General features: G+C 49.6%; 1 protein-coding gene across 6 annotated transcripts; it reads left to right on the top strand.

Annotated features, from left to right (window-relative positions):
- The first annotated feature begins 1,245 nt into the window (after positions 1–1,245).
- PLA2G6 (phospholipase A2 group VI) lies at positions 1,246–26,587 on the top strand. 6 transcript variants are annotated; one of them, XM_030546186.1, is made up of 17 exons: positions 1,247–1,452; positions 5,965–6,208; positions 6,511–6,726; positions 8,011–8,191; positions 10,351–10,538; positions 11,305–11,401; positions 12,669–12,851; positions 13,224–13,332; positions 13,728–13,889; positions 15,953–16,043; positions 18,196–18,359; positions 18,934–19,084; positions 19,269–19,405; positions 21,050–21,204; positions 22,153–22,320; positions 25,086–25,159; positions 25,397–26,587. In XM_030546186.1, the coding sequence occupies exons 2-17, from the start codon at positions 6,000–6,002 to the stop codon at positions 25,539–25,541; spliced, it is 2,430 nt and encodes an 809-aa protein (XP_030402046.1). In that variant the 5' UTR covers positions 1,247–1,452; positions 5,965–5,999; the 3' UTR covers positions 25,542–26,587. The 6 variants fall into 6 exon arrangements, with proteins under 6 accessions (XP_030402071.1, XP_030402046.1, XP_030402080.1 ...); XM_030546193.1 differs by having other exon boundaries at positions 1,426–1,448; XM_030546201.1 differs by lacking the exon at positions 1,247–1,452 and adding an exon at positions 1,979–1,998.
- The last annotated feature ends 1,135 nt before the right edge of the window (positions 26,588–27,722 follow it).

Raw genomic sequence — 27,722 nt, 5'->3', positions numbered from 1 at the left:
GTATTTTTGACTTCAGCCTGGACATCACGTTGTTGCACAGTGACTAGAGCTCTTCATCTCTTGTTATTTTCAGATCAAGACTGGATGCCTCTCTGGAAAACATATGTTAGTCAGACACCTGTTACTAGGCTCAGTACAGGGGTGACTGGGTGGCATTTTATGGCTTGTGATCTACAAGAGGTCAGACTAGAGCAGTGGTTCCCAACCTTTTTTATCTGGCAGGCGCCAGACAATGAGCCACAGAGGACTGTGGCGGCGGACGAACATCACCAAAATTCTGCCAACAAGCGGCTCCACCGAAATGCTCTCCACAAGCAGCATCATCCAGAGGCGTTGCCACCGAAATACTACCGAAAACTGGCAGCATTTTGGCGGCGATGCCTCTGGATGACGCAGCTTGTCAGCAGCATTTCAGCAGATACTCGTCCACCAGCCAGTAGCCCGCAGGCACCACATTGGGGACCCCTGGACTAGATGATCTAATGATCCCTCTTCTGGCCTTAAAATCTATGACTTTAGGAAATGTAATTGAAATATTTTAGTTAACCCCCCCGCACGCTTTTCTTTTTAAAGAGCAGGGGCTTTTGGCTCAACACGAGCATTTTAATTGTGGTTGACAAATACAAAACCTGAAAGACGTTCAGTAAAAAGGTCTGTTTGTGGTAGGAAGGTTCATTTTTCAGGTTCTGGGTGTTTTAAGATGGAAACATTTTCTGACACTGGACTTTTTTTATCCCAAACTGAAACATTTTCACAGAAAAATGTAGGGAAATAAAAATCAGATTTGCAAAATGTCCCAGGGAGAACTGATTGTCCTTTTCCATCCCCACCCAGTTCTAAGTATGAGACCGGCCACGAGGCTAGTTTCATGCTTAGAGGTGGGCGGGAAAGGACAATTAATTTTGTCCGGGACATTTTGCAATGTGGGTGCAGGGACGGGGGCGCTGTGCAGCCCCCAGAGCCATGAAGCGACTCTTGTTCCATCAGAGAAATGAAGTGTGGCCCAGAGCAGGAGGTTGGTCTCCCCACAGCACAGAATCTAGAGCCCTCCCCCTGCCACTGAACGGGAAAGTCACGACGGCTCAGTGGAAATGGGGGAACGTTTTCAGGTCACTGTCTCTTTAATGTGTGTGTGTGTGTGTGTGTGTGTGAGGAAGTCCTTTGCCCCTCACAAAGATGCCTATCACGCTACCATCAGTCTTTGCCTTTACATCCGCCCCGCTCAAACATGGCCGCCGGCGGAACTCCACTACTCTGACAGGGCGTTCAAAAACAAAAGTCATCCGGGCCCCAGGTCCTGCCCTCTTCCCCGCCCAGATCGGATGGCGCCTGTGATTGGCCAGGGGGTGGGGCGGGGCAGGAGAGTGAAGGAGCGAGCGCTGTGGTTGGCGAAGAGGGGATCACGTGACGTTGCAGTATATTTTGCGGACGGCGGGTAGTAGCTTGCGGTGGGTGAGTGACTCGATAAGCGAGTTTGGGGGAGGGGCACGGGCCTGGGCTTCCCGCTAAGGATTGTGGGGGCCGCAGGAGCCGCCCGAGCACGCGGGCGGTGCGGGCTCGAGGTCGGTCGGTTCCGCGGGCGGGGGGTGCGCGCCCAGTCAGTGCTGCCGTGCAGGGAGCTGGGCTCAGCGCCCCCCGCCCTGTTCCCACTGCACCCGCCGGGCCTGTCCCCGGGCGCTGCTGCTCCGGGGCCGGACGGCCAGGCGGGCGGCTCCCCGCCCCAGCCCGTGGCGCGACCCCGCAGATCCCCGCGTGGTGCTGCCTCCTTCCCTGCCTGGCGGAGGGGAATGAAGCGCTGAGCCCGCTCCGCCCAGAGCAGGCGTGGGGCCGAGTGGCCCTGCGAAGGGGGTTTTCCAGCCTCAGCTGGAGGGATGGCGCAGTGCAGGGCCTCGACACAAGGGATCAAACTGCAGCAAGGCCAGTGGGTGTCTTTGGGGCACAGCGAAATCCCCACATGCCCTTCCTGGAAATGACTGACGGACTAGATTGAAGTCAGCTGTTAGTAAAGGAACAAAAGAGCCCCAGCTTCATGTTTGCTTTTCTCTTTGGGGGGGGGTGTTCGTTGAAGCGGTTTTCTGTTCCTCTTTTTGCATATAATTCATTTCCTGTATCTCCTCTTTGGATAGGTGGGGATAAAAGATAGACCACCTTGTGCAGGTTGTTTATCTTGTGCTTATGTTCTGTTTCCTTCTCTCCAATCAGCATTTTTCCTCTCTTGTAGAAGTGAATCCAAAAAAGAGATCTGTAACTAGCAGAAATTCCCCTGCTTCCCCTCTATCTCTGGTTTTTCCCCAGCTTGGAAGTGGCTGGGGTTTGTCTGAGATTTCTTTTGGGAGCGTGGTGAAATGCTGCGTTAGATACCCTGTGTCAAATTTCCCTTGTCCTGCTATTTGTTTTGTAGATCCTGTTTTTAGGCCGTTAGGTTTCCCCCAAAAGTTATGTGCATAGGAGCTGTTCAGTATCTGAACTCACCTGTCTAACTTCCCCTTCTTGCTAAAAAGGGATGACCATTATCTAATGGTTACAGCAGAGATCTGGGGCCCTACCTACGCTAAGAAAGTTTTTTAAATATGTCCCTTCATTGCTAACACCTGTTTAGCTCCATCCATATTAGCAACATTAGGAACCCTAGTGTAGATGGACTACCCCCGTTCTAAGCACTCTATCAATTCCACCTGCTCTGGACATTCTCCAACCAAGGGTATAAAATCCTCCATCACTCTCTTCAGCTGTTCTGCCATCTTGTGAGGTTGTGGGACCCAGTCTTCTCCCTGAGTTGGCATTTGTATTGGGGTTAAGATGCTTTTAGTCTAAATTATATACATAATAGAAATTAGTTGGTCTTTTTTTCTTGCTTTTAGGTTTGGATTTTTTCTGACCATTCAGTTAGAATCATAGAATCGTAGACTTTAAGGTCAGAAGGGACCATTATGATCATCTAGTCTGATGTCCTGCATAATACAGGCCACAGATTGTCACCTCCCACCTCCTGTATCAAACCTGTGTCTGAGCCATCCCTCTGCTTTGGTAGATAGAGGAAAATGTCAGGGTTCAGGGATCCCTTCCCTGACAAATTATGCGGTGGATAGCCACAGTCTGTATAATGCAAGAGAGATAAGGCCTTCTCTGATCCAGAATGCTTTTTCTCTGAGAAGAAGGGGCCTGTGGAACTCCAATCTTGTCCCTTTGCTAGTTATTTTAGAACTGGTTTTACCCTGGACTGATTTAAGGTTCTCCTGGGATGTAAACAAAATTCACTTGGCTGTTTTCTCTGCTTTCCACATGCTGGTGCAACCCGTCTCGGTGCCTTGTCATCCTTTAGGGAACAGTATATTAAAGAGTTGATGAATCTGTATGTTCAGATCATAACTTGAAAATTCATGGGATTGAACTCTATCTTCCTAAGGTCCTTTAGACCCTCACAGAAACTGATTTTTCTTGCATCTATCATTTTATGTCTATAATATCTGTGAAAGTTACAGAACTGCAGGCTTTGATGACATGCTTATACAAATTTTCAGAAGGATGAAGTAGTCCTAAGCCAGCCTCCCAAACTCTTGTGTGGTGGTCTGATTTTTATTTAAATCAGGTAGTTTCTATGCCAATATTCTTCCTAAACCCTGTGACCTTCTGGGTTTAGCATGGCTGCACATGGTGGATGTAAAGAGAGGACATTGTTTCATTGTCAGGGCAAAGTCTTTGAGGGTGGGTGGTCAGCGGGCTGGCCATTCCTTTCAGTTTAGAGGCAATCTAAGCAGACCAGATTCAGTTCTTAGGCTATGTCCTTGCCGAATTCCTGAAGGACTTAACATCCCTTCTGCTGGAGTCTAGCAGCTACTGCAGCATCTGTTCCTCACATGCAGACGGTTGAGCTGGAAGGCTGCTACCTAGAGCCTGACTCATACCTCTTCGAAGTGCTATATTCTTGATACTAATTTGTGATCAGATTGAATGCTGCACACAGGATAGGAGTGTTTCAGTCTCCCTTCAGTAAGGAGCACACCTCAGTTCTCTTCAAGTGGATGTGTGAGGAAGCAGGATCCGGAAAGAAAAAAATAAGGGCTCGTCTTCATCTACAGCAGTGCAGCTGCAGTGCTTTAGTGAGATGCTCTGGAAGAGCTTATCTCAGTGGCATTAATTTGTCTCCCTGAGAGGCAGTAGCAAGATCTCCCACTGATACAGCTCTGTCTACACAGGGGGGTTAGGTTGGTATAGTGTCGCTCAGCGCTGTGGATTTTTTGCATCCCTGAGCAAATTCGTTAGATACAGATCTGTAATGTAGACCTGGCCTAAGTGTACTTACAGAAGAAACGTTTGTCCATGTAATGTACTGTCTTAGTAGATCCATACTGACACTCTCTCCTCCCTACTGCAGAGATTTAAATTAAAGATTTAACAGACACTATGTGCCCATGTCAATACATACCAATATTTCAAAGCGGCGTGTGGTGGAAGAGTGGGGAGCTTGGTGGGGACCAAGGATGTTTTATAATCAGGGCTGTGGGCAGAGGAGCAAGGCTAGGTATAGCAGGGAGAGTAGCTGGGCCATGCATGGAGAGAATGGGGAACATGGTTATGGTGGACTGCAGCTGTGGGGGCCACTAGGGCAACTGACTGAGGATGGTTTGTGGGCATCAGGGCTCTGGAAGGGGATGTATCAAGGTGTACAGCTGTCTGTAGGACTATCAGCATTCATGTAGACTTCAAAAACCTGGCAACTTCCTTAAAAACCAGTTAAAGTTGTTCAAGTGATTTTCACAAATATAACCATAAAAAAGCCATCCAATCCCTAGTTAAGTCTTCAGCCATCTCATGTGACCTACACCATGATTTCACCTTCTCTCGTCTGCCTCACACTCAATATGATGTATTTGCCTTTCCCAACTTCCTCCTCTGTGCAAAATATGCAACGTTTAACTCCATCCACAAGCAGCTGTTACAACACATTAGCAGACAGGCTTCCTCATTTCGTCACCTAAAGTCTACTAAAGATGTCAGACAATAACTTCCCAAAATGATGAACGCTGTACAAACAGCTTGCACTTAAAAAAAACAAATAATTCTCTCCATTAACAATCATACACCAGGACACACCTCAATATAACTGTCAACTTCAAATCTAGGCCACGCCCATGGCCGTCTACTTCCATACAACACTAATTTTATACTCCAGACATCTGTTTCATACCGCTCCATGTGGTCCAAGTTAAAAATTGCATGTTTAGGCTCTGATAGCAAACACTTTACTGCCATGACTAGTTCTACTGGTAGTAAAATTAAGCCCTTATGTTTGCAGGATTGGGATCTTAGTATGGAGGTTGAGGAAGGCGACAGAAGTGGTGTTGGTGAGGTAATGTGAATAAGGCAAAATCATGGCCGTAGTTTGCAAGGGATGGCTGAGGACTTAGCTAAGAGCTTCAACACCTTTTATGGTTGTACTATGTCAAAGGAACTGGATTGGGACTCAGGAGATCTGGATTTGATTCCTGGCTCTGACGCAGACACCCTGTGTGACCTTGGGCAAGTCACTTTAACTTGTCTGCAGCTCAGTTCTCCATCTGTAAAATGGAGACACTAGGCCTGGCCTTTCTCCCACTCCTGGTCTGTGTAGATGGTAAGCTCTTTGGGATGAGGCCCATCTCACAGTACAGCACTCAACACAATGGGACCCTGACCCTGACTGAGGCTGAAATTTCAGGGCCAGGCAGTGCCTGCTAGAAATCTGTTCAGCTGATATGTGGGGACCAACTCTTCACCCCGCATTGCACACTGGATAGGGATGGCATATCTTGTCTCATGGAATACATGAAGAGTCAATGGACTCCTATTGAGACAATGCGTTGAGGGTAGGGAGTGGGAAGCTGGGGGTTACGGTCACTGAATGGAAGTCTCTTGGCTTTGCCAGATATGGGCAGTGGGAGAAGGTACTGACCTAGGCTGAATTTGGACTTTGATTTCTTCCAGGGTGAGGGGAAGCGGACAGTTGTTTTCCCCAAAAGATGCAGTTTTTTGGCCGACTTGTAAACACCATCAACAGTTACAGTAATCTGTTTTCAAACCCTTACCGGGTGAAGGAGGTGCCCCTGGCAGAGTATGTGGCTCACACACGCCTGAGAGAGGACGACAGGGTGATCTTGTACAAGAGCAAAAACGCTCGCTCCTGGGACTGCTTGCTGGTGAACCCCCAGAGTCATCTGGTCGCCTTTCGGTGAGTGACAGACGACCCTTTCCTCTTCGGGTTATGTTTTGGAGCCAGAGTGGAAATTTTCTGAGAACAGGGAGAGTGGCAGCCTGGGGAATGGAAACGTCTTTCTGGCTGCAGGTGCTGTCATTGGGGACAGGATGCCCAACTGGGTGAGGAATCCTTAAGAGTGAATGCAAGCGGGTGGAGAAATGCCTAGCACTAGGGTGTGGAGAATCAATATGTCTCCCTGGTGCTAGGGAGAGTTGGCTTTTGGCCTCTATCAAGGGGAGCTGGGCTGCATTCTCATTCCCTTTACTCTTCTCCAGGCTCTTCCAGTTAGACAATGAGACGGATGCCATTGAGCGCTTTGAGCAGTATGCCAGGCGGCTGCGCCCCTTCTACGAGAGCTCGCCACAACCTCTGCAACTGGAGGTCCTCCAGCAACTGAGTGACTGTTTCCGTAACCACCCCTACTGGTCTCTGGCACATGTGGCAGTGGAGACAGAGCTTCCGGGGAGTTTCCAACACAATCGCATCCTAAGGCAAGGGCTGAGGAGCTCTCTTGAAGGAGTATCACTAGGAGTTAGCTCAGGCCCGGAGTGCACTTCAGGCCCATGCTTTCAAGGTCAAGCTCCTAAATCCCTATTCCAGCCCCTAAATAAATAAAAGTAGGTTGCTTGTTGGAAGAGCTTGGCTCCTGCAACTTCCGTTGACCTCACATTGGCAGATAGTGGCCTAAATGCCTAGCTTGGTCAAATGATGAGTGTGATAACTGCTTACATAAGAACAGCCATACTGGGTCAGACCAAAGGTCCATCTAGACCAGTATCCTGTCTTCCAACAGTGGCCAATGCCAGGTGCCCCAGAGAGAATTAATAGAACAGGTTTATCAAGTGATTTATCCCCTGTCGCCCATTCCCAGCTTCTGGCAAACAGAGGTTAGGGACACCATCCCTGCCCATCCTGGCTAACAGCCATTGATAGACCTATCCTCCATGAACTTATCTAGTTCTTTTTTTAACCCTGTTATAGTCTTGGCCTTCACAACATCCTCTGGCAAAGAGTTTCACAGGTTGACTCTGCATTATGTGAAGAAATGCTTCCTTTTGTTTGTTTTAAACCTGCTGCTTGCCCATTATTGAAGGGTATAAATCTAACACTCACCTTGGGAGTTGCTAGTGAACTTTGAGCTCATTACCTTCAGCACCAACCTCCTGCATCTGAGCTGAAGGAGTCAATCTATTAGCTGGTAGCAGCAGTAAGGCTTTTATATAATCTGTGTGGACCAACCACTAGAGGGGGTTGTGGTACACTGTGCAGGCATGTTACATAAGCAACAAGAAGGGAGAGGAATTCTCTTTCTAGATAATAAAGTGCTGGAAATCACTTTGGCCTAGATGCCCGGTTCCCTTTCAGCATTTATCTGGGAAAACATTCAGTGTGGGCAAGGGGAATTAGAAACTGGATAGGCTCAGGGGCTGAGGGGTTAATACAGGAGCTTTCTCCTCTTGGTCATTGGGTACAATCTAGCAGAGGATGCTGCACATCAGGAGCAAGGAATGTTAGCAGTTCTGTGGTGGTTCCAGTACTGAAATAGCAGGAGGCACTAGGTGGCAGGAATGAGTGCTTTGGCAGGGATGTGAGTGGAGGAAGCTTGCATAGCACTTCCCCATGCTCTGCCCCTTGCTTTCATAAACACCAAGTACATGAAACAATTAGTTCTAACACAGTAATTTAGGGAATCTGATGCAAACCTCTGGGAGAGTGTTGTACTGAGTGTCCTCTCTCAGGGCAGGGACCCTCCTGTTTACTCTCTTGTGTTGCAGCTGTGTGAACAGCACAGAGTGCGAGGATGGCTGTACTCCACTGCAGCTCGCCTGCCGGAAGGGAAACATGGAGTGTCTGTGTGAGCTGGTGGAGTGCCATGCCCGGCTGGATGTCACCGACAAAAACGGGGAGACAGTCTTTCACTATGCAGTCCGAGGGAGTAACCCTGAGATCGTAAAGGTGAGGGGGAAGCAGCGGGCTTTCCAGCTGGCTGCTGAGTACTCTTCCTACTGTGGGGTGAGGGTGAAAGAAAGGAACCCAGTGCTCTACGTCTGGAGGAGATAGAAGCAAGGCTTTCTGCACTTGGAGGAGAAAAAGCCAAATAGATCTGCTGCTGCAGGAGGACAGGAGGGTGCAAATCTTTGGCTTGATCTCAGCCTCCCCCCCCCGCCATTTCCTCTCTCTTTAGGGACGTTGCTGTCTGTGTGACTGCAGAGTTCTCCAGGACTGAACTCTAAAGCCCAGAGTGCTCTGGGACAGGAGTAAAACAGGATGAGGTGCAAAACGAGTGCATCAAAAAAACCCTATATTTATTTGCATCTACTTCTGGCCTTAGGCCAAGAGTTCTCTTTCTTGCTTCTGTGGCGCCTATAGCAAGGGAAGACCAAACCAAGTTTCTCGTGGCCTTTCATTGTGACTGAGAGTCAAAGGCTAGCTTGACCAATTCCCCTCATTCTTCAGAGTCTGCAGAGTCCGTCCTTAAACCTGCCTCCCCTTGAGTCAGGTGACATGACAGTCAGAGCTGTGTGTGGACTGAGTCAGACCAAACCATGATTCCTGTGGGTCCTTGTTTAGTTACTATGGTATGTTGGCCAGATAGGCTTGACAATCTAGATCCTTATGGACTGAGTCAATGTGGTTCCTTCCTGCTGGTCTGAAGGGTTAGTGAGTAAAATGCGTCTGCACAGGCTAAGATTAAGGATTGTGGTCCTGAGGTTTTGGTGGTGCCCATAACTACCCTATGGATTTGGTCTGAGTATAGACCTGTGGGCTACAGATGTGCTTCCATTGTTACTCTGTGGGATGACTGCCTGCTGTCCATAGACAAGTGCTGTCTCTGCATTGTGCCCGGGCCTGAATCTTGATGGGGAAGGAGACTGGACACTGACAGGTGGCATTGGAGACTCTTTTTTGCTGGCTGTTCTCTATTCTTATACCATTCAGGAAGGGCAGGGTTCAGAGTGATAGGTGGCCAAACCCTTGAGTGGAGGTGTGTGTGTTTCTGGTCTGTGGTTAGTTTGCGGTGGGTTTTGGGAAAAGAGGCTGATTCTTTGCAAGAAGAGGTTCTGGAGTCGAGTGGGGGCAGACTGAGTTCTCACTGTGATTTGCAGTCCAGAAAGTTCTGCTGGGCTTGACTTTGCTGCCTCTGTCACAGAGGAGAGGGAAGAGCTCTGCCTCCTTTACAGCCCTAACTTTGGTATGTAGAAATTCCTCAGGGCCAAGTCCGGCTGTATCTGATCGCATCTGGTCTGATCTGACCAGCACCACTAGAGTTTTCTTCCTACTGGCTTTCTCTTTCTATGGCAGGTCAATGGTGATCTGTGTGAGGTGAGAGAAGGTGCTTCAGTGCTGGTATTTCTATGTCCATAGCCAGATAGCCTTGCAGCACTTCACCATTTCTCCTACTTCTTGGCTTTTGGATTGGGTAGTTTTCTAGATGTCGGTCTTGGACTTTGGAGGAATCCAAGAGAGTTTTGGGACAGACCATAGGGGTTTTCTTGACTTGTGACAAGGAAGGTGGGATGAGGAGGCCTCGCCACATCTAGGGTATTGGACCTTTCAGGGGCCCTAAAACAATCCTGATTTAACGGGGCAGCCTCTCCATGTTACTATAATAATAGTAGCTTAATGGGTTTGCCCTGAGATTTGAAACTGGATTGACCTCCCCCAGGATGCTGTTTACCCTTTGATTCAGCAAGAACAGGGAAATTAAACTGTCCAGATTCACTTTCTGCCTCTCTGGTGGGTTTTTGTTTCCTGCAGAGAGAGGGTGTGGGTGTGGGTGTCAGTTTAACAAACAAACGGACAACACTGTTTTGTTTGACATTTCCAAAACCAAAGTCTTGAAAACATTTCTATTTTGTTTATACGTTAAGCAGGATCTGGATTCAGGCTCTAACCTAAGCTTGAGCCAAAGGGGAGAGCGCAAGGTGGAGTAATGGACTTCCCTGTTGGACAAACAAGGAGAGTTTAAATAACCACCACGATGGACTTGTGGGGTGGTCCTAGGGTAGGGGATGGGGACAAGCTGTGCCATTTAGGATGAGTCACATACTGTCCCCAGGAGCAGTCCTCAGAGCCTGGAGAGAGAGAGATTTTGCTGTTCAATTTCTTTTCAGCTCCTGGGCAAAAAGCCATCTGTTGGGTTGAACCACCTGAGCAATCAGGGACAGACGCCTCTGCACCTAGCCTGCCAGCTGGGCAAAGAGGATGTGGTTCTGGCTCTACTGAAATGCCATGCCAAGTGCAACGTCATGGGGACACTGGGCTACCCCATTCACACTGCCGTGAAGTACTCCCAGAAGGGGTAAGTGTTCACCTGTCTTGTTGGAAACGGAGCACTGGAAGGGCCCCACCTGCGGGCTTGGAGCCCATGTGCTCTTCCCTGGGTGCCTGCTTATCCTGCTGTCAGGGCATCACTGACTAGCATAGACTCGCCTGCCCTTTCCCAGTGCTTGCCTATCTTGCTGGGATAGGAGTGACAGCAGGATAGTGCTCGCTGACTGAGACTCCGCCTAGTACCCATTCACCCTGCTTGGAATGGAACTCCGTGGTTGATGCCTGGCTAGCGTGCCCCTGCCTTGTGCTCACGTGCCTCTCTGAGAATAGGCACTCTTAAGACACCACATGCTCAGATCCTGTGTGCCCACTACCATTGTGGGTTTGCCTTTGAGGATGGGCCAGCCCCAGAATGTCACCCACTAGCATTAATGCTCTGTTCCCTCCCAGTGTCCATTTGCCTCACTAGCAGGGCATGATCCAATGGCCTGGGTTCCAGGTATCTTCTCCCGGTGCCTGCTGTCCTCTCTGCTAGTGTGGCCTTAGTAGCACATTGACTCTTAGCTGCTCCTCTGTCTAAGAGCAGGGAGCACTGGATGCTTTGCTATTCAGGGGCCTGCCCAGGTCACAGAGCATCCCAAGTGGGGTGGAGGGAGAGAAGGCTGTTAACCCACAGTTCCCCAGCGTGAGCTCTCAAGGATGTGCCGACACCTGCATGCTGTTGGCAGGCTGGGGTCTTTGTCCCCATCCATGACTGTTCCTTTTCCATGCCTCCATCTCGTTTCCTCCCGAAGGTGTGTGCGGGCCCTTCTTGAAGTGGATGTCAATCAAGTTCAGTTCAAGGATCCCCGCTATGGAGCAGCTGTGCTCCACTGGGCCAAAAACGCTGAGGTAAGCAGAGCTGATACCAGGCAGAGGGGCAAACTGAGAGGCATGCCAGCATGCCATACAGTCACACTGGATCACTTCTTCTCATTTGAAATTCTGCTCCCCTCTTCCCCCGTTAATTCCTCCAGCTGAAAACATTAACCTTCCTGCATGTTGCTGCGTGTGTGACTCCGTTTAGAGAACAGTAACCCAGCAGGCCACCCAAAAGACAGACACTGGTCACCCACAACTCAGATTCTCAGGTAGAGCAGCCTCTTTCCCCAGGCCACTTCCCATGATACTAGTTGGGAGAATCGGTACCATCCACTGTGGAGGGAGAGAGCTGTGGACCCTTATAGTGAAGTGGGCAGATCCTGGCATTGAGTACCCATGGTTATTGGACTGCCAGCTTGCTCTCCTTCTCTGTCTTTCTCATGGAGTACTAGTGCTGCCTCTAAAACAAGGCCACCTCTGGGGTGGAACATGGCAGCCATTCTGTGCCATCAACGTTATATAGCAGTTTCTAAGGCAGGAAACAGAAGAATAACTTCTCACTGCAGGGGAATTTTAGCTAGGCACATTATAATCACCCAGAGAGGAAATTGGCCTGCCCACTGGGACCAGTACCCTTATTTTTTGTGAAAAATGCCAGGCAAGCTGGTATAACGCGCCCCTGATGCCATACCAGGGCACTGATTCAGGCATAGTTTAGTGAGGAGAGTGCCTCTTGTTGAATTACCAGCACTCCTTCCTCCAGCATCTAGGTTCTCTTTAGATGTCTCCCAGTCAAGTACTGAACAGGCTTGAAACTGCCTGGCTCATAAGGTGGGACAGTGAAAATGAACAGGGGGATTTTGCCAAAATCTGCACAGAATCTTCCCTCAGATATGCCAAGGATTTTAGCCCAAATGGGATCACGTTTTTCATTTAGCTCTGATTCTGCTTGGCGCTATTCCTGTGTTTCGTTGTAAGACACAAGCGAGATACTCAGAAGCATGTCATTGAAGTGAAGAGCTGTATTAGTATCAAGTGTTAGAGAAACCTCACAAGATCCTCCTTGTCATAATACAGATTCCCAGGGCTTTGTAGCTGACACTTAACTGTTAGACCTTGTCTACGTTAGTCTTTGTTTCTTCTCCCCACTGCTATTGTCAGTTGCTCCAGCACTCACTGCCTGGCATGTTCTACCTAAGGAAGAACAGGGTAGTTTGCCCACCCACGCTGTTGCTCTGAAGCTATCACGCTTCCTTGTTGCCTTCTCTCCCTCTCTCTCTATGGCTTTGGGGCACAGATGACCCGGATGCTGATTGAATATGGCTGTGACGTGAATTCTGTCAGCAAGACGGCAGACATGGCTTTGCACATCATGGTCAAGCGCGGGCGCTTTGACAGCGCCATGGTGCTGCTGACGCATGGGGCTCTCACTAATGCCAAGGGGCAGGATGGCAACACCCCGCTGCACCTGGCCATGAAGGTGAGTTTCTCCCAGGCTGCAGGTTCTGCACTTCCAAGGGGATTTGATGGAGAACTTTTCTTCCAGGCCAGGGCATGAAAAGAACACGCTGGAGCAGGCCCCACTATTCTTTTTTATGAGAGAGGGGTTAGTATGCACAACTACTCTTCTCCATGCCTCTAGCTGGGTTTAGTCGGTTCAGCTGTTCTGGTGCCCACACCGGGAACATCACAGGCCCTGGCCCTCAAGTGATGTGAAGGAGGTGAATTCATCTGGATGTTCTTAATTAGCAGGAGCACCCGAGACTGAGAGCGAAAGGGCCCAGCAAAGTAGGCGGCGGCAGGCGGATAAAGGGAGTGTTGCCTATGACAAGAGATTTCTCCCCTCTTACAGCAAGACCACCTGGAGACAATCAAGGCCCTCATTGTGTTTGGAGCAGATGTTGAGATCCCCAATGAGTTTGGAGAGACCCCAGGGCTGGTGGCTGCCAGGACTAGCAAAGGTGAGCCCTGCGCAGAAGAGAGGAAGAAGGGAGCAGGAGGTAGAAGTGGAAAGTCTCATACTGCCCCTCTCCAAGCCATGCTGTCAGATGCTGCAGGGGCGCTATGGGGAAAGGCAGGGCAACTGAACCACCAAGGTGCAGTCCCCCCGTCCTCGAGCACACTGAGTGTGCAGTGTCTGCCCTGTAAAGCAGCTGTGAAATGCAGGGTGAGGGATCCCAACACAGCACATGCCCTGAAGTCTGGTTGTGGAAGGATGCAGAAAGTATATCCCTACCTCACTTCTCATCCCTCAGTTACTGTACGCACAGGACTGGCTTGCTAGGGTGTATGGAATGGCCCTGTGATTTGTGTATTGATTTTCTTTTTAATATGTGCAACTCCCCGACCTCGCAAGGTGCTAACCGGAAGGTGCTCTTAGGCCTGCTGCAAATGGTAGGGACGGAACGCTGCCACCCACCTATCCCCGAATCCCCCCACATGGCATCCGCAGAATCACCATCGCTGTCCACCTCCCCAGAAAGACCACAGCTCCCACGGAACAACGGCCACAGTTTAGGTAAAGCCCTCTCTGGCCCTGTCTCTCTCTCACTCCTTCTCTCTCTTCACAGTCTTCTCTGAGCGCTTCTCTCTGGATTGTCCTGCACTTTTGTGGCTCCGTCCCTTCTCCCAGCTCTCATTGCCTTTAGTAGCTGTCAGCCTGCTCCCGTTCTTCCCAGGATCAGGTTTACCCTTCTCTTATATGGCCCAGGAAAACATCTATAGGTCTGTTTGGATTCTTGGATACATCCCTGTAGTGCACCAGCCCGAGGAGGAGTATTTTTGGGTGACTGGCCACACACCCTTGGAATAAATCTGGGACCTATGTCCGTCCATCCCCATATGCTGAGACACCCACCTCCGTTCAGCTGGAGAGGCAGAAAAGAAAGCTCAGCTGAAATTTGTCTTGAGTTTTTCATTCTTTGTTGGTGATGGGGCATCCTGGCTGTGGGGGAGAGGTGGGGAGGAATGAGACATGGGAGTGTCTGGGGCCCAAATCCTGAAGGCTGAAAGCTAGTGGAGGGAAAGGCTGAGGCCTTGGGATAGATGAATGTGGAAAATGAATTCCCTTCTCACCCCAGCAGAGGGGCTTCTCTCTAAGCCAGTGATAGGGTCTCATTGGTAGGATGGAGCAATGGGTGGGTAGAAGGACAAAGGAGGAATTACTTACCTGTAATTCTGCTGCTCTGAAGAAATGGCCACCCTGGATTCTCACTCCAAGCCTAGCACCATTCCTGTATGGTGTCTCTAGAGAAAATGGATTCATGGCACCCCAGCAGGTGCATCTGTACCTCCAGGAGTTCCACTGCTGGAGTAGTACAAGGAAGGAGATCCAGGGCTGAATTCCCCTCTTCTCTCAGGAGTGGTGGAGGTCTGGGAGTGTCCTTCCAGGATTAGTCTTCTGATATATTGACAGAACAGGGCTGTTTTTATCAGGGACCTAAATGTGTGTTGAGAAACCTCATCCAGTGCTGAGATTCCTCCAAAGATCCACTGCTTCCTCCTAGCCGCTGGCAATAATGTATTTTTTCTCCTCCCATTTTCTGTTTGGTTTCACAGGCTGGCACCTCATCTGGGCCATATTGCCCCCCTGTCCTCTCCCAGGTTGTGGCCTGGGATACAGCTGCAGATGGGTAATGAGGAGGCTTCCAAACCTCCATGTCTGGTTATCTCCCAGGCTTAAATCTAGGTTTCTTTCTCATTTCCTGCAGCTGCTGGGACCTGCCTCCTCTCTGTCTTACTCTGGTGGTCCATCTGCTCCTCTGCATCTTTATTTGAAAGCTCTCTGGCTACCTGCTCTCTGGGATTTGATTTCTGATCCTATTTGGCCTGGAGTCTAAGGAAGGGGTGAATTGGTGGCACTGCATGCAGTGGCTTGTCCACTCGAGGGAGGAGGGACAAAGAACTTGTTTGATAGGGTGGGAACTTGAAGTTCTTAGTGTTGATATAACACAATGCAAGGCCTTTGCTGGAGGGGTGGAATGTGTCTGTGTCAGTAACCAGCTACTGGGGGACAGGACAGAAAGGCAGAACGAAGAGTAAAGACTTGGCTTGTTGCAATAGAGAGCCCATTAACTATAACTTTGCTAAATAGTGACTTGAGGCAATGTGACAAGTATCTGTCCCACAGGAGTGCTAGAAGGGTCTAAATAGCAGGGAGATGTCGCTTGGATGAAACAGCAAAACTTTGACTGGCTGTTATGAAGTATTTCCTGATGGTGAGGTCTGTGTAAGTGCAAAAGAATCTCCCAAGGGAAGTGGTGAAAGCTTCATTGTCTGGGACGTTGAAGCACTGGAGATTGTACTGCAGGGAGCAGGTCTGCCCTGGCAGGGAAGGGACAGACATGAAAGGTCTTTTCCGCCACGAGCTCTGAGATAAGGGACAGAAGGGTGGGAAAGGGAACTAGAGGGATAGGGTAGAAGATTAGAGGGCAGTGGGGGAGCTCTAGGGATGCAGGAGACCCCATAGGAAATATTCGCACCCCAGGTGAAGCGAAGGCCCTGTTCCTGCATCTTCCTCTCCTCCCTCTACTACACTAAATGTGTGTGTCTCTCTCCTGCTGTCTGTCTGTGCCTCTCTAGGTTATGAGAGCATCATCCATATTTCCACAGCACTTGGCCACTTGCTGAAGACACCGGATGTTGTGGACTCTGCCAGTGATGCAAAGAGAACGTAAGCGAGGAGTGGAGCTCATGAGACAACTGCACGGCTTGAATACAGGGACAGGGGGGAGTGACTTTTTCCTCCCCCTGTGATGCGTGGCGCCCTCATTCCTGGAACAAGCCAGAGTTCCGTGCAGGGGGCGCATGCATGTGTGAGGTTCTCTGCTCTCATTATCATTGACTAAAGTCTCATGCGCAGCACACCCATGTGTGACCCCTCTCCCCCTGCTAGTGCCCATGCATTGGCCTACACCCCTAATGGAACCCAACCTGGGCGATTAAAATCTGCCACCTCTGCCCCCACCATCACCCATTTAATGCTGTTGAGCAGCTAGTGCAGGCTTTAGCTCAGCCCGACACATCGACTTGATGGCTGCAAAGCTCTGTGCCAATTGCTGCACTGGTTTGGCAGCATCATGATTCATGTGATGCATCCATCTTGTGTGGGGTAGGGAGGGGAGGCATAAAGATGGCATGGAGTGCAGGGGGAATGTTGGTGGAACAAACTCTTGCTGCAATGCACCGGGGTGGGGAAGGGTGTGATTGGAGGGCAAGCAGCAGGGTCCTGGGCGGGGGAGGGAAATAAGGAAACTGTCCTCAGCAAATCAAAGGAGTGTCCAGTCCTGCTTATGCTTTGTTGTTTCAAAAGGAATATTGTATTAAAACAAGCTGTACTGGTGAGAAGGAATTGAATGGCTGGCGACAGTCACAGCTGTGGTGGCAGGGCAGTGGAAGGCTTGGGAGCTATACTCATTTGTTCCAAAATCTTTATTAAACACACACGGCAGGAAGGACTTCATCAATGAATCCCTGTCTTCAAGGGAAATAGCTCCCACCAAGTGGATGGGTTATACCAGAGCCCTGCCCAACTTGAGAGCCATAACTCAGGGCATCAGGAGAAGTTGCACTGCATGCCCAGTCCTCTCAGAGGCCAAGGAGAGGAGCAGATCCCTGTCATTCTTGAGGGGCTGAAGGCCTTCTCCTCCTCCTGGTTCTTATGGGATGTGCATGGATCTGGTATCACTAAGGCCCGAGGACCCTGGCATTGAGCTGGCCCTAAATTCTGTAGCAAGGCCCTTGGTTTCCCTGGCACTCTGGGGCAGCAGATTGGGAATTGTGTGGTAGCTTCTGGTAAGTGTGTGAGGGGGGAGGGATTGTTGAATTAACTAAGAATGAGATTAAGACGCTGGGCCCCCAGTGCAATACATTTGAATATTAAATTCCCTCTATTTTACAATGCATCTCAATGTAAAGGGCCAGGTTCTCAGCTGGTGTAAATCAGCATAGGTCCATTGAAGGGAATGACATCCCGTGCCCTACAAGAATGCACTGTTGTCCCTAACAACGCATAACTGCTGATCACTGAAGTGGGTGGGTGACACCAGTTTACACCATCTGGAGATCAGTCCTTTCTCTACCAAGGTGCTGCTGTCTTTGGTTTGTCATGGCAACATGTAACTGCATTGTGGGGGATGTTTCAGGGGGAAGGTAGAGGTTTTGGTGGCTGGGATAGATGGAGATTTTAGTGCCTGAGAGATGTTTGAGTTTGTGGGGAAGGCACATTAGCTGGGTGTTTCTGCTAAAATGATCAGCCGTGAAATTGTTCAGAGTGTTGACAGGGCAGTGATGAGTTCTTTTGGGATATAAGAGAGTGCTACATCTGGTGACAGGAAGGCGGCTCTCCACAGTGTTATTTCTTTTGTCTGTGTGAGGCTTCTGATCTCAGATCCAATATCTCACACCTTGTGGAAAGACCTTGTTTAGCCTGGGCAACTCCCCCTGATTTCCCAGTGGATGGTATCTGAAAAGAGTGTGTTTAGGAAACTGGCAATAGGTGAGGTCTGGGAGCTGGTTATAGTGGTGGATGGCTGCTTTAGAACCTGAAAGGCAAAAGAGGATGTTTAAGGATGGTTTGGCTGCTGAGAAATCAGTTGAGTGCTTTTGGGGTTGCAGGAGGGTTTAGCAATTGGGAGGAGAGCTGGGACACTTGAGGGGCTGCAGGGAGGTGCTGGGAGAGGTTGGGGCATCAGGGAGGGGGTTCAGGGTGCTTGAGAAGAGGCCAGTTTATAGAGGAACGTCCATCCTGTCTGCTGCACTGAGCATACGTATGTCCTAATGCATAACCTAGCCGCCATCTTCCTGTTCTCTTGGTGCCTCTCTAGGTACGATCGCCTCCTGTGTTTGGATGGAGGGGGCATCCGGGGCCTGGTGCTCATCCAACTTCTCATTGCTATTGAGAAGGCTGCTGGCCGGCCAATCAGAGAGCTCTTTGACTGGATCGCAGGGACCAGCACAGGAGGGATCCTGGCATTGGCTATTGTACATGGTAAGGGACGACTGGGGTGGCAGCTCTGATCCACAGGCACTGCCATTGCTAAGCCTGAGTCAGAATGGTTCCTCGGTGTGTGGCGAGCAGGGCAGGCAGGGGGTGCAGCTCTGTGAGCCCATCACTCTGGGAAGTTGCTACCAGCTGAAAGGGAAGTGGGATGTATTAACAAACAAATGCCAGAACTCTGATCGGTGTTTGCTCCTCCTGGGAAAAGGTCTGACCTGTTGTTTGGAATTTGGGAAGTCACACAGCAAACAGGCAGTGTTCTGGCAACCAGGTGTTCCTGGTCTTCTCCCCACCAAGGGTCTATGACAAGATTCATTAGCTCTTGGTTATTGTCTGCAGAATCCTGAGGAGTCAGCTCTGAACTTGCCCTCCTCCCTCAGAGGCTTTCCCATACACTGAGCCTACTGCAGAGGATTAGGCACATGGCTCCCGCTCCAGGTAGACACTGCAGAGGCTGAGTGTGATGCCCTGGGGAATTCGAGTTCTGATCCCCTGGGTCTGGCTGGTTCTGCTTTTCCATCTGCCTCCCACTGCTGGTTACAGCTAATGCCGTTCTGTGTCTCAGGGAAGCCGGTGGACTACATGCGCTGCTTGTACTTCCGCATGAAGAATGAGGTTTTCCGAGGGTCACGGCCATACGAGTCGGAGCCCCTGGATGAGTTCCTGAAGAGGGAATTTGGAGAGCACACCAAAATGACAGATGTCCAGAAACCCAAGTAGGTCCCAGCTGGAGCTGCACTTGCTGAGATTGTTCCCTCCCCTCCTTTCGGCAGGCTCCGTGGTGAGGCGTTCAGCCAGGCCATGGACCAGATCAGGAAACAGAGGTTGATTCAGAGGCTGATAATGCCTAACCAAATTTGTTTCAACACTAATCTTTGTTTCTCATTTCATTTCCCACAGGGTCATAGTAACAGGGACCCTGTGTGACCGGCAACCTGCTGAGCTCCACCTCTTCCGGAATTACAAGGCGCCAGCGACGAAAAACAAGCCTGAGGTCAAGACAACAGACCCCTTCAAACCACTGACCAAGCCAGAAGGTAAATGCTTTCACACACCAGAGTCCACTGGTCCAAGTGACTGGCAGAGAAGAGGACCTTATCAGAGAGAGAGAGAGATTCGAGCCCCTCCTCCCCTCTGTGAAGAATGGTACATCCCAATAGTGGATTACCCATCATAAGAGCAGGATGGTATGTCCCAGCAGTGGGTTACTCTCTACTTTAACAATCCTTAGAGCTTGGTCCTAGTGGAAGTTTCTTAGTCTCCCCTCTCACCTGTCCTGCTTTGACTGTTCCTGCTTTCCTGCAGCAATAAGGTGTAGCACGCTGGCCTAGCCACCTCGGGATATGTTCTGCCACTCTGCAAATTCAGCAGGCACTCTCCCTGGCTCTGCGGGAGAAGAGTGGTGCAGAAGGACCGCCAGATTTTTGGAAAAGGGTCAGGACAACGTAGCTTCCTGCATCTGTGAACGGAGGTGATGTGTGGAGGTGCAGGCACGCGGGGTCATGAGCCCCCACAGATTTCTGTCTTCCATTTAGCAACATCCAGAGGGGCTGCTGCAGACTCTGCCCCGTGTCTCGCGGGGACACCCAGCAGGGAGTAGACAAAGACTCCCCCTGGTGGCAACACTCACCATATGTCTGTGCAGCGCAGGGAGGGAGGAAGCAGCAGGGTGTGTGGCTGTGGGCTGACCCCTTCCTTCCTCCCTGCCCCCCCCCCCCACATGGGGCTATTTCTCCTTCCCTGCTGCTGGAATCCCAGTGCTTCCCCGTGCCTGCTTTGCAGATTACCTTGTGCTGAATGCTCCAGGCCTGGTCCCAGGGCAGAGGCCACTCTCTAGCTCCTATAGCAGAGCTCTGCCCAGGGGAAACTGCGCCCCTCACACAGCGGTGGAGCTTGCCCTGTCTTCCATTTAGAAACAGCTTGTAGATCCAGAGGTGATGCGTGGGGAAGTCACGTGCCTCCCCCTGCCGGAACCTTTAAATTGTGGTCCACCCCAGTTATGCATTGCCTCTGTCTATGGGGATGGGATCCAAAGGGATGTCTCCATCCCTCCTGGGCTAGTGAATGGATCCATTACATACAATGGGCAAACTCATCCCCAACGTAACTCTACCAGCTTCAACGGAGTCCCAGCAGGGATGAATTTGGCCCAGTATCTTTAAAAGAGGCTTGAGTGGTGGTGGTGGGGGAGATGAGTGCGAGGATATTGCAGGGCCATCATTTACACTAGTGGTCTCCAAACTTTTTTGATCGCGCACGCTTATGGGTAAAAAATTTTTTGAGCATGCACCCCCTGCCACACCGAAGCAAAAAAAAAAAAAACCAACCTCATTCTCCCGCCCAAACTGCCAAAGGAGAAAAAAAAAAAAAAGAAAGAAAACAAAGCCGCTCGAACTCCTCCTCCTGCCATGCACCCCCAAGGATCCTCTTGCGCACCCCACTTTGGAGACCATTGATTGACACAAGCGATTATTCTCCAGTGAATCCAGGCAAAGCACACAGTGTTATGAAGAAAGAGGGCAGAGCTAACTGGCGGAGGGGGCCTCTGAAATTACAGATCTCTCCCTTTTCCCCTCCTCCCAAAATCTACTCTGTCTTGCCTCACCATTCAGCAGTGTGTCTGTCTGTTCATGGTGACACAAGAAGTCAGTCAGTCCTATGCTCTGTCTCATGTTTCACAGACCAGCTTGTGTGGCGCGCTGCCCGCTGCAGTGGTGCCGCCCCAACGTACTTCCGACCAATCGGGCGTTTTTTGGATGGTGGGCTGCTGGCCAATAACCCCACCCTGGATGCCATGACAGAGATCCATGAGTACAACAAGTCCCTAAGCCAGAAGGTGAGAGTAAATCCTAGGGCTTTAATTACTACCTGGAGGATTTCTCCGGCATGATGTTACAATGCAGTTTGGTTGTAAATGACTCCTCCCTGGGAAGGGGGCTGTAACTGGTGGCTCTCTGAGACCAGAGTCCTGTATTTAGCCACCAACCAGGTAGTGCATCCTAAACAACGGAACTGGAAGCTCCCCGGATCTCCCCAATATAGTGCTCCAACCTGGCTGTTGTAGGAGGATCAGCTCATTTTGTCTGTGTCTCCTTCAGTTCTTAGCCTCTCGGAGGAAGCAACAGATAGGGCCAGTTCATGCTAATGTGGTGATGGCTTTTTGTGTGATGCTGCCGGCTGTGCTGTAGGCACAAAGCCAAGATTCCTCCCCCAGTTATTTCACATGGGACGTTGAACAGAGGTTGATGACTGTCAGTCACTTCTGGCATGGGGCTGGATTGGCAGTGAAGACTTGGGTCACGCGGAGGGGAAAGGAAAGGTTCTGGTTCAGGATGGGCAAGGCATGTGTCTAAGTATCAGAGGGGTAGCCGTGTTAGTCTGGATCTGTAAAAGCAGCAAAGAATCCTGTGGCACCTTATAGACTAACAGACGTTTTGGAGCATGAGCTTTCGTGGGTGAATACCCACTTCTTCAGATGCATGTGAAGAAGTGGGTATTCACCCACGAAAGCTCATGCTCCAAAACATCTGTTAGTCTATAAGGTGCCACAGGATTCTTTGCTGCATGTGTCTAAATTACTGTGCAGGAGGGTGGGGAATGTGGGGTGATTTTATGTAATTAATCTCTTGATCCATACAGGTCCCCAGTATTATCAGCTCAATCTGGGCAATGAAATGCAGACAGCAATTTATGAAACTCCCCCCTCCCCATCCTGTTTGTGTATTTTTGGGGGATAATACTGCGGATTCATGCTAACAAAACTTTGTTTCTCCATCCTCCAAAGGGGCAGAGCCAGCAGGTGCGGAAATTGGGAGTGGTGGTCTCCCTTGGAACGGGGAGGCCTCCGCAGGTCCCGGTAAGATCCGTGGATGTCTTCCGCCCCTCCAACCCCTGGGAGCTGGCCAAGACTGTCTTTGGGGCCAAAGAGCTGGGCAAGATGGTGGTGGATTGTGTGAGTAAAGGGGGGTGGGCTGGATGGGATGAAGCTGTGGAGTGGCACAGGGAGGACACTGGAGGTGGTTTTTGATGCTAAATCGTACTATTTTTAAAAAGAAAAGATGCTCAGTTGGGTCTTATCAGGCTGTTACCCTTTAAATTCCAGCAAGGATGTGGGGATCACCTGTGACATCTATTCAGAGAGCTCCATGAACCACTCCCCAACCTACAGAGCTCAATAACAAGGGTCTTACTCCCTAGCAAGGTGTCTACAATCACTTCCTATCCCAGCTGCCATCATTCCTCCTCTTAGAGCCTCCTTAAATCCCTCATTCTCTAAACTTTGGAAAATGCAAATTGCTGCAGCAAAAACCTCTCTCGTGCTTTAGAAAGTGGGTTAAGCAGTGACATGGGAATTGTTACACCGTGCCTGTGGTACCCAGAACTGTGAGCCACTGTGTTACCCCTCTGCCTTAGCAAGAGCGAGAGCTTTGCTGCTGCTCAGCCCTGTGTGCGTCAGCTCCCTGAAACACCTGCCTGACCAGCAAACTAGTCTAAACTCTCTCAGTCAAAGCCTTTCCTTGCAGGTAACAATCAGTGAACCCGAGTTCCCCAGAGCCATCTCCCTGCAGTGTCCAGCCCCAGTCACTGGACGCTTTCAGACATCAGTAAATTTGCTCCTTCCATAGGGACAGAGCACACATCAGCCTGTTAGATTAGCTGAAGACTCACATTTCTCTTTAATCCACACAGCGCTGAGATTTTTTTTAATAAAACGAGAGGAGATTCATTAACAAAGAACAGGTTGAAGTGATACAAAGCAAAAGAAAGAGATGGGTGTTTCCAAACAAAAAAACCCACACAAGTTGCAATCTTTGCCTACATCATTTTCTTTCTTACATCAAGTTACCAGCCTCCCTCACCCTCCACACTATGGGACCCAACTTTTACAGCTTCGAAGGGTGCTGTACCCTAGGTCCCCTCGGAGATGGATCACTAAAAAGGTCTCTTTGCTCCCCTTATATTACCCAAAGTCTATTGTCTCTGCCTTGAGAGCCAGGAAGGCTTTCTGGGGTTTCTGTCCCCCAGCATGATTGTTAAATGATCTTCTCCTCACTTGTTTAGCTTGATGGCTTTGTTTACCTTATATGTAAAGATACTTGCATTGTCCTCTGCCTGTAACCAAGCTTGTCATGTGAGTAAATGCATATTCCGGTGTATAAGGCAGGCCGAGTTTATACACTGCTGCCCAAACACATTTCAAGCTAATATTTCCAGCACATGTCTAAACTCTTTTACACCCCGTACATATATCACATGGTGACTTTCGGGACCTGCTTGTCACCAGTTTACATATGATACCTTTCATGACACCTTTAGATACATATTATGACAGTGTGCTGGGGCAATGAGTATGTCAGCCTAATGAGTGTTACAGTATGGGTGGTCCCCTGTCAGTTGGTATTGAGGGAGTCACAGGAAAGCAGGAATGTTAGGGGTGAGATGGTCTGAGGTGGCCCAGCCTAAAGAATTCTTCTTCCTATTTGGCACTTGTATCCTTCAAATACATGTAGATTTGTAAAGGGATTAGGTGGATTATCTCTGGGAGCGAATGAGAAGGCAGGATAACCAGCAGGGGGCATTGTAGTGTAAGTATCAAACAGTCTCAATTAATCCTGAGGAGCGTTGGTGTGATGGGTTATGGAGCTGTTAATGACACTATAGCTGAGAGGGTATAAAACACTCCTTTATAAACCTGATTTTTTTGACACCAGCCACCATAACCTTGTCAAACAAACTGCTTTCTGCCAGAAATTTTATATGTACTGTCTCTTGGCAGAGGTGATCTTGTGTTAGAAAGTTTGTGGTTCACCAAGTTAGCCTCTCCAAGTGATAGGACACAGAGGACCTAATTTTCAAATTGGGCTCCACAGTTTTGTGGATGCAAAAATGGGTGCAATTTACTTATGAGTGCAAAATTCCAGGTGGAGAATTGGAGGCCTGGTTTAAAAACTAAGCCCTGAAAAACGGGGTATTTTGCTTTTAGAAAAATCTTCTGTATTTCCATCATGATCGTTCATCAACACAAACAAATTAAGGAAATTCCTGAATAAAAACTATTATAGTAGAGAGAAGATTGGATATGTCTCTCACTCACTCTCTCACACACACACACTTTAAACAAAAAGAAGCTTAGAATATTTTTGTTCACAAAAACAATTCTTGAAAAGAAAATTTGGAGTTAAGGTTCCCCAAATAACCTTAACTTTGACCTGTCCTTGGCTCTTCTCAGCCTTATACCTACAGACCAGAAAACCTCCATGGAGTTTGTATTTGCCAAGAGCTCTACATTTCAGGTCTCATTTGAAAGCTGCCCCAGCATAACTCACAGGGCTCGTAATGAATGCAGCCCCTTCTGGCATCATGTTCCTGGAGCAGAAGCCAGGTTATAAACAGAATCCGAGAGATTTCACGGCTCAGAACCCAGAGCCCCAAACTAGAATCACCGCCAAGGCCCCTTTTTTGCACACAAAACTGTGGAGGCCTGGGACACCAAAAGGATTAGAAGAGTGAACTCAGCCCCATGGGGAGCTGCAGCAGGGCCTGTAGAAAAGCTCCCCTACATCATTTGGTGGGTAAGTTTCCAAAATGTAGTTTTCTCTCCCTTGGAGGCCTGTTCAGTGGGACTCAGTGCCAAGGGAGCCTTACTTTACAAGCAGAGGAATAAAAGCGTTTAGGTTGATTTGAGTGACCTAAGAGTGGGCATGTTTCCCCCTGCAGTGTACTGATGCTGATGGCCCGGCCGTGGACCGTGCCAGGGCTTGGTGTGAGATGACAGACACCCGCTATTTCCGGTATGAGCTTTTCTTGGCTGGTGCCCTTCCCCTCTCTCAGGGCTGGGCCATCTGTTTGGTCGTCTCTCTTCCCAGTGTTCTCCCCCTCTCTCAAGACCAGAGTGTGGCATGTCTCCCTATCCCCAGGCATCATGTGGTGCTGCATTTGATATTTGTGTCCTCATCCCTGCCTGTCCCTTCTTGTGTTGCTGCCCCTGTCTTCCCTAGTCCCATCTGGTGACATCTTGATATCCACAGGTTCAGCCCACAGCTGCAGTCTGACGTGATGCTGGATGAGGTGAATGATGCGATCCTAGTGAACGCACTCTGGGATACGCAGCTCTACATCTGCCAACAGCAGGAGCAGTTCAAGCAGCTGGTGCAGGAGCTTCTCACTCGATGACTCTCTGGGAGACTCGAAGGCACCAGTGCCCTATCCCGACAGTAGTGACTTAGGAAGTGGGCAACAAGCAACAGCCTTTGTAGAAGGACTGGTCTAGGGGTTGTCCTTGCCATCAGACCGAGACATTGGGGAGAAGAATTCAGGGATCAGAGATATTTAATATGAAGCAGTACTCCCCTCTTCCCCCCACACACACATGTGGTGTCAGCTGGGAATTTACAACTGGTTTGGAGGCCTGAGTCCCCTGTACTCGGAGTGCAGTCTCTGGTACTCCCCCAGGTATGGGCATAGTCCCTAAATCACCCTGTCCTGAATCTCTCTGACAGAGCAAGGGCAGACCTCACGCTGCTTCCCTCCTCCTGAGCAGACCTTCTGTAAGGTAACCTTTGGAACAGATCTCCCTTCCCCTAGAATATCTGTGGTGCTGGGCCTTCCCACGCTGGATGGCACACTGAAAGTGAGACACAGACAAACTTTTGAGGACTGATTTATCCACTCTTGCAAGCGTGTGTGTGGGGAACTGGAGTTGATACCCCATGTGGTCTGGGCGGAGAAGGGGCCAGGAAGAGGGTAAAGTCCCTGCAGTAGTTTTGGATCCAAAGTATTGTGATTGTTCTTTTGTGATCCATTATCAGTCTTGGGGTGAGGGATGCTGGATGATCTTCCCTTGATCTGTTACAGCCTGTGACTGCTCCCCTTTCTATTGCTTCAGTGCCCCTTTTTCCCCACTCAGTGGCTCCTCCCATCTCTCCTTCCAGTGTCCCTCCCAGTTCCCAACAGCTTCTGGCCACTAGGGTGGTGTGAGCAGACCTGGGGGGAAGGGGATGAGGCTTCCCGGTTTCCAATGCATCCTGCTGCCTGGCCTGTACTGATAGTCCTCACTCATGGGCTGAGAAGTGGAAACCCCTCCCTCTTCCTTCCCTTCCAAGGGTCAGGTGATGAGGAGCAAAATTCTTGCTTCAGTCATGGAACAAAGATTAAACCACATTTATTGGGGGCCATATATTGGCTGATAACACAGAATAAAAAGATAACTATGATTTAAATGCTGTATTCTCTGTGATCATTTCCCACTGAGGAATCCGACCCCTGCTGTTAGATGGATTTCCGCTATTTCATTCTCCCTCTCCCCAGCTCTTCCTCCTGTGTTGGGAATTCCAATGCACTCTTAAAAGGCACTCATTGGTGCTGCGTTTTGTTTAGTTTTCGATAGAGGTGAATTTTTTTGTCTGTAGGAACTGTTTGGAGTTCACGTTTCATCAGGTCATTTCCCACTTTCCTGTGCTCTGTTTTTTAAATCTCACAACATTTTTGCCTCGCAAAACAAACTAACCAGGTGCAGTGGTGTTGCAAAGAGAGGGTTTGGTGTGAAACTTACAACGTGTGAAATAAAGGGAAATTTGAAGTCCATTTGATCATCATAAGCTTTGTATTTCTGTAGTGTCTTCTATCCTGCAAGATCCCAAAGGGCTTTGGGTCTGATTCTAATCCCATGTACACCAGTGTAAATCCACTGATTGCAGTGAAGTCACTCTTGATTTACACCAGTGTGTATATGAGCAGAATCCTGCCCTCTATCTGTATGAAGGGATCAGTCACAAGTGAAGTGCAGCCTCTTCTCAGGTGGAATGTAATGGCTGATTAACAATGCACAGCAACATCACACAGCTGTGCGGGTGTTTTGGACAAGCAGTCTGTACCAACCCAGAACTGGGTCAGGAGAACAGAGGATACACCAAAGTGCATTGCAATCTAATGATCATGAGGTATCAGGGTGTTGATTCTGCATCTCATCCAAAAGATTAGCACCTGTAAAGAGAGGGGCTTCCCCCACCTCGGAGAACTGTGCTGGGCCTGGGGCCTGTTTGATATGTTGTGGGCAGAGGTGTGGTGTCCTGGAGTAGAGATGCCAACCAGACCAGGTTGCATGTATGAAGGAGTTAAAAGAAGCCCACTAGTGGGGCTTGGTGGTGTAAGGTTGAGCAAATTCTGTTTCCCTAAGACTTGGGAAGGGATGTGGTTGTGACTCTTGGGGCACACAGAGCTGTTGCCAGTAGCTTCCTATGCGGGGAGTCTTTGCCTGTCCCAGCTGGGTGTTAGTTCCCTAACACAACCAGCCTGGCAGCCACTCAGGCGCTCTCCTCTGGGCTGTATGGGCCCTGCCTTTGACCTGCAGGTTGA

Source organism: Gopherus evgoodei, chromosome 1 (assembly GCF_007399415.2).
Source record: "Gopherus evgoodei ecotype Sinaloan lineage chromosome 1, rGopEvg1_v1.p, whole genome shotgun sequence".
Lineage (NCBI taxonomy): Eukaryota > Metazoa > Chordata > Testudines > Testudinidae > Gopherus > Gopherus evgoodei.
Note: the sequence above shows the minus strand (reverse complement) of the source record. Positions and strands in the feature narration are given on the sequence as shown.